The sequence below is a fragment of the Falco peregrinus genome, chromosome 8, assembly GCF_023634155.1.
Source record: "Falco peregrinus isolate bFalPer1 chromosome 8, bFalPer1.pri, whole genome shotgun sequence".
Classification (NCBI taxonomy): Eukaryota; Metazoa; Chordata; class Aves; order Falconiformes; family Falconidae; genus Falco; species Falco peregrinus.
This window is the reverse complement of record NC_073728.1, coordinates 48,124,547-48,134,277: the sequence shown is the minus strand read 5'-3', so window position 1 is coordinate 48,134,277 and position 9,731 is coordinate 48,124,547. Positions and strand designations below refer to the sequence as shown.

Genomic DNA, 9,731 nt, shown 5'->3' with positions numbered 1-9,731 from the left:
GGCTCTGGGCTGTGTGGAGGTGAGGGTGGCAGGAACCACAAGACCTTTGGGTGTTTGCTGCAATCCAGGGGGAGGATTTGGCGGCAGTAGGGACCCGGCTTCTCTCCTCCACCTGCAGTGCCCCACGGAGGGCTGGCCTCAGTACTCAACATCCTGTGCCTCAAAGGGCAGGTTCTGAGCACTCAGCTGGCTGGCTTTGGCTCTGCCGAGCGTAATAAAGGGAAGAGAAGATTTTTTTGATAGATTTACAGAAAATTTACATGAAAGGTTGTGTGGGAGTACAACCCCGAGGCGGAGGCCGCAGCCCCAGGGGATGTCCGTGCGGGGCCCTGCCGGCCTCCCGCCACCAGGCTCAGCCATCCTTGTGAGCTCACACCTGCTTTCTACAGAATGTTTCCATTGAAGCTTTTTGGAAATTTTCCAAATTTGAGAACTATTAAATCTGAAAAAAACTGAAACTGAATGTTAGGTATTTAAGGCTAGAGGCAACTGGGTGGAAGCCAGTGAGCAGCAAAACTTCCAGTGCCTGACAGCTCAGCTTGGGAGTGACAGCCCGGGCATGAGCTTCATGGTGGCTATTACTGAAGTAATTTTGTCTGTATGTCAGTTTTTATGTGTCAAAGTACCTTTTTCTGAGGTAAAATGAGGCAGTGTGAAGCCTCTCTGAGCAGCCCTGAGGAGATGGTGAGCAGCTGCATGGCACAGGGGTGCCTGGGGAGGAGGAGGGCAGGAGCGCCCATGTGAGGGGAGGAGGAGGAGGGCTAGGGTGCTTCCAGGCGCGAAGGGCAGGCAGTTGCCTGTCTCAAAGCAAGGTGAACCATTTGACAAAGCCCTGAATTTTGCCTGAGAGGGATGTAAGTTATACTGCAAAGCAGGTTAGTGCCCCCTGAGCAAAAGGGATTATCGTTGTTCCCTGAAGTGAAAAGCTGTTTGTTGTGCTTGTTTCTCAGCTAAGGCAGAAGACTCAGCTGTTGCTGCTCAGACGTGATGGCTGGCTCCAGGTGGCTGTGTCAGAGACAGGGCTGATCAAGTCATCTAACAAGTGGCAGCTGGGTGTGAACTGAAGCCTGAGCTAATCTGCTTTGTAACCTACCCTGCGACAAGCAAATACGGCATTTTGGGAGTTGTTTAAAAACATCTGAGAGGTCTTCAGTATGAATGAAAGCCTGAAGATGCCCGACTCAGTGCTCAGGTGGGGTTGAAGCTCTGAGGCAACTTCTGCTTTGCTGCTGGACATATCAAGTCTTTTTATTAAAAGTATTCCAGGCACGCAGAAATAATTGACTGAAGTGAAGAAGCCAGAGCTGTGGCTGTTGCTAGGGGATAAACTCACGGTACATGGTAAGAGTGAGCCTTGTGCGCATCGGACAAGCACAACATGAGGTAGTGTGTAAAAAGTAAAGGTATTAAACAGTGCTGTGCTGCACAGAGGTGTGAGCATAAGCCCCGCAGGCTCTAGGAGCCTGACTGACACATCCCTGAGTGTTGAGCAAATACCCAGCTGAGCAGCGTCTAAGCTGGTAATATTAAAAGGGACTTTTTCTGAGTGCAGCTTTGCTTTTCTACTTCTGGCAGGTTTTGCAGAGGAATCCCCTGCAGCCTTCTATGTGTAAAGTGCAAGTACAGTGTTGGTAGAATTTTCTGGTTCCTTTGGGCCCGATGGGAGTAAAATTGGCAGCTTCATTGAAATCAGCTGGAAAAGAGAACCAAGAAAAGGGTCTTCAAACAGCAGCTTCTTTTTCTTGCAGCAGTCACCACCCTGTGACTCCAGCATTGATTGCTGCATTACCAGTGCCCGGCATGGCAGGCTGCAAAGCCTGGTGAAGCAAATCCCTCCTCCTTCCCTGCCTGGCTGAGGTGTTGCCTGTGCTTAGCAACTTCCATCAGGGCACCGCGGCATGCATGTGCAATCACAGTGGAGAGGCTGAAGGGGAGAGCTATACCTTTAACAAAAAGGGGATGCAAATTTCTCCACTGCAATCTTTCCTAGTAGCTTCAGAGAGGCAAATCTCCGTGCAGAGGCTGGTGCTTTAGTACATGAGAGCAGAGTTATGTGCATTGCACAAACTGTCGTCTCAACTTTGTAAAGGACTTTTTTATTTTTTTGTTATACCTGGACTTTATAAGAGAGAAGAGCATTTCTACCCTTTTGAACCATGAGCGGTTGTTCAAAGAGATGCAAGCATGGGATTGTCAAATTTGCCCAGACTATTTTTAATCTCATCACAGGCACTCTCAGCAAAGGTAAGAGAAAACATTTTAGTTCATATCGTTCTTCTCTGCTGTTAGCTTTGTGTGGGGAGTTTTGTAGCCTTTAAGGAGGTTTGTGATAGAGTTTATTATTGTCTCTTCAGTGGCGTTCTCGTTTAATTCTGGGAACTGACTGCTCTGAAAGAAGTTGCTGTGTGCAGCGAACACTGGAGCTATGCTGTAAAGCCTTATGTAATTGTTTCTAACTTGTGTAGTTTGTAACCTGTATTTGTCAATCTGACATAGCCCACAACTGTAGCGGGCTATTTCAGTGTGTTCGGAAATGTGCTTCTGAAAGCTGATGTGCAGCTTCAAAAATTGAAGACTTCATAGCTGTCAGTAACTGGTACTTCTCTGTGTCATTTTCTACTTCAGTGTTTCTGCTTGTTTGAAGCATGCGTGTACCTTGGCTCATAATCTAGGTATGCCTTTGAGTACCTTTTGTTTATTTAAGTTTTGCTTGTCACCTACACACCCTGTGTGCCTTACTATGTGGCAGGTGGAACAGTACCAAAATTATTTATGCTGTCCTCTTCACTAAAATCAAACAATTAAAAAAACAAATCCTCTCTTCTTCTTTGGAAGTTTAGTAGTTCCTGTAGTGGTGCACCGAGGTAAGTTTTTGTTGGTTGTTCCTTTTGTGATGATACTTTTCAGCACCACCTATGGCAGCTGGTTAAATGAGTACTGGTGATCTGGTTGGGAACTCCTGACAATAATAAGCAACATTATGCTTGACTGCTGCTTGCCTGTTGAAATGTGGACAATGTTTAGGTGAGGGTCAAACTTCTGCAGGGGTGTGTGTGTGTGTGTGCCTGGAGGGGATGTGATTTATTTTTTGTTACTTTTGTTTGGAATTGATAATACAGTCCGGATTAAGTTATTAGTAGAGAGATTCATATAAGGCTGAAGAGTCTGTGCCATGATGTGGGTTTTTTAAATATAAAGTCTGTAGCTTTTTTTAATGCGTTCATAATCAAGGAGCAAAAATGAAGCATTTCTTTTTCAGGTAAGTTATAATCCTTGTAGTTCTGTGGCTGTGTTGGCTGCCTGCAGCACATGTGCTCCTGCATGAATTTTAATGTTTAAGTTGTTTCCTAGGATAAACTGAAGCAGGCTGAGGTGACTTTTAAAATAGCAAATGTGAAAGTGCCAAGAACTGTTAAGTGCAGCGTGCAGCTTCCTTTTGTAGAAACTGGGGAAATATATTCAATCTGTCTCTCTGGAAAAGAAATACAGTTCTGAGACAGCATTCTCATATTAACCTTACTGGTTTTCAAAAGAAATCTACACAAGAAAATATCTGTTTCACATAAGGAATGCTGGACAAGTTGGTTGTCTTTAAAGTAAAAACTGGTTTTAAATTGCATCTTTTTGTATTTAATTATTCTTCTTCCACTTGCCCCTGCCCCCATCATCCATAGGCTGTCAAACACCAGCAGAGGAAAGATTAAAAACTTGTAAAAGTCTGTCACAGGAAAAAGCTGTCTGATGTTGGTTATAATTCATGATTAATGCCAAGATGTCTTTTTAATATTAAAAACAAAAGAGAAAATCACAGAAGAAAATATAGCAAAAGAAATTACTTTCACAAATGGTAGGGAAGAGAAAGTAGTGGTAGGATGCTATCTGCAAGACCTTATCTACTATAGCATGTATGTATGGTGTATTTGGTGCAATTTATTTGTGCTTTTTTCAGAAGATAATAGAATGTAGGGTGTAGACTGCTTTAGTCACAAGTCATTGACAATAAACTTTGTGCTGTTTGCTTGAGCTCCCCTTAAGGCAAGCAGAAACCTGTGGTCTTGTAGTGTTTCCCCATGTGCTCATCTAGAGCAGTTCATCTATTGTGGAGTTTTCAAGTAGCCCTTGTGCCTCTACTGCTTGCCTTGCTTTGGCAAAGGGATACATCAATGTTTGAGTCTGACAGTAGAATAACACATATGGAGAGCTAGAAATGGGAGTATGAGTGGTCCAAGGCCTGCTTCCCATCCCCACCCTTTCTTCTGAAAGATGCTGCTGTTGTGCCATCATTGTCTTTGCGGCCAATACAATGGTATTGTACAGTTTTACCCACATCTTTCCTGTGGCAATGTCTCATTTCAAGCTGCTTGAATTAGATAAGGGTGGCTTCCTAGGATTCAAAGCATTTAAAAGTCTGTTAAACTTTTTTTTTCTCCTAGTCAGCTGCTTGTGTTTTGAACTGGAAGAACCAGACTGAGGAAGGAATAAACTGTATGAATGAGTTTGTTGCATAGATATCAAAGACCTGCTGTAATTAAAATAAATGTTTCCGTATCATTACCTATGAAACTCATAACTAGAAAGAAAAACATTAGAAATCTTGCTCAGGAGTCTTGAATATTTATTTTTTTTAAAGTGTTGAGGTTTGTATATTTATCCCAGAGCTGATTGTTTAGTATTTCTTCTAGTAAAAATGGTGTATGTTAAGCCAAGAAATAGAAACTGTTGTATGTTGCTATTATTGTAGGGTTTTAAACTTAGACCATATACATGCTCTTGAATGTTCAAGCAAAATCCTGTGTTCTTCATCCCAATCCTGCCTATTTTCCTTCGTACTTATTAATGTTGTTTATTTTCCTTGTAAAAAGTGTTTAAAGTAAAAATAAAATGTGAGGCACAAGATCCTTTATTTTCTTATGCTTCTATCTTTGAGTGTTATTGTGGTGGCAGATATTCCACAGTTCAGTGAGATGTAGTCCTTAGCTGTGCTCTATGGCTTCTACTTGTCTTAATAATAGCATTTTTCTGTCCCCTTGATTATTTACAGTAATAAAATGATACTGTCTGAGCTGCAGCTATAAAATCATTTTGCAACAGGGTGTGATGAGACAACAGCCTCTCACTGCAGTCTGCAGTGAGGGAATAGGCACACCTGCTAACCCCGAATGGTCACCAGACAGGTTGGTGTGTCCTGATTTAAATCTGAGCTGCAGCAAATCTATGAGGTTGTAAGCCAAGAAGTTCATAGCTGGTATCTCTGCAGAGCTGGACTAGCAAATTTTGCTAGCTTCCTTCTCACTGTGCTCTTATTTGGAAAAATTTAGTGGCAGAGGTGTCTGCTGCTGTGCAAAAGAAGGCCTCTTCCACCAAGAGCTTTGTGTAGTAAGATGCATGTGGTAAAGAAAATATGCCTAGTTGAAGCATATGAAGTATGCAGCTGGTGGAAGAAGAGTAACTCCCTTATTCTGCTTCTTGGCTTGGATGGAGGTCTAGCACTTGCAGGGAAGAGTCCAGAAAAGGCTTTTAGAAGTGGGTTACCCTGGTGATGGACAGTGTGTGATCAGCAGCACTTTTACCAAAGTTGCCTCGAAATGGTGGTGGTGGTGGTAGAAATGTTTTGTGCGAGGTTTGGGTGTGCTTTCACATAACCTCTACTGTGGTGTGTGAAATAGTAGTTCATTCTCCACACCCTGGGAGCAAGTAGGGATGGTAAGAATGAGTTTGTTGGGGGTTTCCTATTGAGCAGAATGATTAAACTACAAGTCTCTCTGTGAGTGTGAAGATATTGCTAATGTAATTAAAAACCTAGTACAGGAGGACCTTGCTGAGTGACCAAAAATGAAGCTGGCATGAGACCTCTTGGATTTCTATTAATGTGTTATAAATTTCAATGCAAGAATACAAAGATTATTTCTGGCACTAGCTCTTTCAAAAATGTTCCTTTGCAAAAGCTGATAAGATTCTGCAAATTAACTATCCTTTCACCTTTGTTCCCAAGCTGCCCCTCTTTTAGTCATGCTATTAAAATGCTTGCCAAAGGCTCTCATTTCTGTTTTCTTGTTTCTCCCATCTCTGTTCTGCAGTGCAGTTCATCTGCAACTGGTAATTTGTCCATTTTCTTAGTTTTAATTGCCTAATTGTCTGTTCCACTGCAGCGATAAAGTCTTAAAACATCTTGCTCTCCCCACAGCCTCCCTCTGCATGAAAGTATTCTGTTTTACAGAAGTGTGGTCTGTTTTGCTGCTGCTTTGTCAATCCAAATTAGTTAGTCTTGTGAGATGGTAAGGAAAATGCATGGTCCCTTTTAGTAATACACAGGCTCTGTCTCCTCTTAGTGAAAGTTAATCTTGTTCCTTCAGAGCATACTGGCACTGCATTAGGTTTGTCTTCATGTCTCCAGTGTCTGAAAAAGCAAGGGTAGAGTAGATGTTACTAGATGTCCTAAAGACCCAGGAAGGTTTAACATTTTTTCAAGTGATGCTGTGGTTACTGCACCTGTGTGGAATACAAAAATGTACTTGGATTCTCCTGCTGCTGCATAGCTTACTTTCAGCCCTTGAGTTCTGGCTATTCCTTCAAATTTAGAGAAGCTCTGATTCAGAGGGCTCTTCTAAAAGCCTTTTGTGTCTGTTCTTTCTTTACAGAACTTTTCTGAGTGTTTTAAATGTCCTTTTAATAAGGAAACTGTACAGAAGCCAGGTTAATAACATGCTGTTAGAGTGGGATTAGAGCTTATCCACGTTTTCCAGGTGGTCCTGAAAAGTAAGTGAGGGTTTCTGTGCAGAAGATGCTGGTGTAAAGCCCCAGTTAGAAAAGGACTGCCACTATAACGGGCAGAGTAAGAGTCTTCACTGTGCATCTTTAGAGAGAAGTCCACAACTGCTGAAGCCTCACAGTTCAGAACCTGATCCAAAACTCTCCCCAGTGAAGCTCTCCAATTTTACTACGTGGCTGGTAGGAACTCTTGCGTGGTGTGTCTGTGGTTCTTGTTTTGCTTTTTAAAAACCCAGCATATCTAGTTATATTTTCTCCATACTGATGAATCTTTGACCCACAAAGCAAAATATACCTCTGTTTGGCATGTTACACATGTTTTATGTCTATGAAAAATGAACTACAAATAAATCTTTTTTTTTCCACAAAGTATGTACCACTTGAGCCATGTATGTACACACATTTCACTTCTGTCTTTCATCAAGAGCAAGATATAATAATAAGTATATATTTTTTTGCATAACTGATGGATTAATCTGCAGATTCTCTAATAAAAAAAATTAAAATCAATAAAGTAATCATGTTGGATTCTATAGCACTGGAACAACTTAGGAAAATTTGGCATCCTATTGTGTGTAGGGGCTTTTTTTGGTTGGGTTTGGTGTTTTTTCTCTCTTCCCCCCCCTTTTTTTTTTTCTTCTCATAATTGGTGGGCTAAAGAAAGAATTCTGACCCATGCTGTAGCTGTATTGATATGCTAATTGTACATGTAGGTTTTGTCATTTAAAATGGTGTAAAATGAACATGCCACAGTATATTTTGACCTAATGGACCATAATAATGTCCACCTAATGAATGGTTGTAAGTGTAAACAGATAACTTCTGAAGATGGCTTGACATAACGGGGTACTAGCATGTATTAAATAATTGTAAAAATAGCTTTAATTAACACATGAAGTGTAATTTTAAGATGTAGTTTTATCTCCAATAACACAGTACTAAAGGGTAACAATAAGGTAACACTTGTACATCTCTTCTGTGCTCAGAAACTAGTCTTGAGCTGCCAGTCGACTCTGTTTGGTTTGGGCTATATTCTGCAAGTTTCTTTATTAATTACTCCTGGTCTGTAGAGTGTGTTCAAATGTTGATCACCTTGGTGCTAACAACAAAACAAGCAGTGGTGTTTCTACTCCATGCTGGGTGCCTGGTAAAGCTAACTTGTTTCCTAAGCAGGAATCCCATTGTTAGGGAAGCAAATGAAATTCTGTCGACTATTCTTTATGATGGTATTTGTGGGATTCCTGTTCTTAAACCTTTGTTTTTGTTGTTTTGATATGATTAGTAGGGCTCAAAGATGGTAATGTAATGGAAAGCAGGCATGGGGAAATTTTAACTATAGCAGCATTTAAGCTTGTGATGTAATTGGAATGAATATTCATGGCCAACTTGTTCCACATTTGCACAGCTTTACTAAAAACCAGTAGCATGCATATATAATTTGACTTTCACTTCTCAGCTGGCTTTAACTTCTAATGTCATTCTTTGTAATGAGCGTTTCACAACATTTGGCTTGCAGGGCACGTGAGAGGAGTACATTTAATGCCAATAACTAGAAGTAAAGTAGTCTGAGGTTTAAAATCGGAGTGATTGAATGCTTTCTTTTGTAAATGGCAGACGTGGTACAGTAGCCTTACATTACAGAGTGAGAGAGAAATTGCTGCTGCAGGCTTGATGAGGTGCTCATCTTGTAAAGCCAAAATAGAGTTCTGAGAGTGTAAAAATAAAACCTTGTTATATAATTTACATAATTGCATCTAGCAAAATTAATACCATTTTAATCTATTTCAATCTGAGAATTGTCCCCAAACATTTAAAAATCTAGTAAAGAACGAGTGTTTAACTTGCCTGGCTTTGAGATTGAGTGGCACCTTCAACTTTTAAGTAAGTGTGTCTCTCAGATGTGCAAAAATGGCATGGCATTTTTCTAATGCTTTCTTTATTTTTAATGATACAATGGTGTTTTGCCATTTTAAAATCTTTGTACCTGGAAAAGCAGATGTTTGGTTCTGCATTATTTCAGCTAGAGTCATGTTTAAACTGGGTAATGGGAGATGTAATGAACACATACATCCATCATGAAAGAAGTGCAGCGTGTTTTACTCAGTGGAACAGCAACCATCATATACTGAAACTACTTTCCTAACTCAGCCTGTGAAGCAAGGAAACAAAGACTAAATCTACATAGAAAAGTGGATGATAAAGGCGCTCTTAAACTCTTGTCTGCTTCCTTCATGTTCTAGCTATGAATAGATGCGTCAAAGCTGTTGCTAAGTGTGAGGAAAATCATGTGAACTCCAAAGAAAGATTCTTGGTGCCCTAGTTCAAGTCTAGTTCAAGAATCCCAGGAATTTTAACCCCCCTCACCAGCCAAAGTGAATTAGGAATTAGCCAGGTAGGGGTGACCATGTTTCAGGGGTTTGGGTGGAGCTGTTCTGCTCAAGCTGCGCCAGTTTATAGAGGTGATTATATAGCAGTGGTGATCTGGAACACCTGTGATTGAGGCACTAACCGTGGGACTGCTCTGCCTTTCTCTGTCCCTCTTGCAGCTTTCCTGCTAACAGGGCTGTGCCATTTTCCTCTTCTTTATGGGCTTCTGACTATCACACTTTTAAAATATTTACTTTGTCACTGGATGCAGGGTCACTAGCAGGAGTGGATTTCAAGGTAAGGATCAAGAAACTTATTCGTCTCTGTGGATCCAGTTTTACTTGCATAGAAACTCACCTGAAAGCAATGTAAGTAATGGAATACTTCAGTTGCCTGAAATTGTGCTGTCATGTTTTCAGACCCTGCAATAACGGTGTCAGTCTTCATCAAACAAATATGGTTTAAAACATGTCTTTGAATTGGCTGTATTTCCATATAATCTGCTGTTGAAGGTGACACGTTCTGGGGTTTTTTTGGTCTACACCCTCATAGTTTTGCTATAAATGTCATTTATTTTTTATATATTGTCTTGTCTA

The 9,731-nt window shown here is 40.9% G+C and overlaps 1 protein-coding gene across 1 annotated transcript in view; it reads left to right on the top strand.

Annotated features, from left to right (window-relative positions):
* The first annotated feature begins 1,676 nt into the window (after positions 1-1,676).
* Positions 1,677-9,731, top strand: part of KCNIP1 (potassium voltage-gated channel interacting protein 1) — a 436,627-nt gene continuing 428,572 nt past the window's right edge. The window contains exon 1 of the mRNA XM_027779704.2: positions 1,677-2,244. Within this exon, the coding sequence (XP_027635505.1) occupies positions 2,157-2,244 (88 nt within the window). The 5' untranslated portion in view covers positions 1,677-2,156. The remainder of the gene's footprint in view (positions 2,245-9,731) is intronic.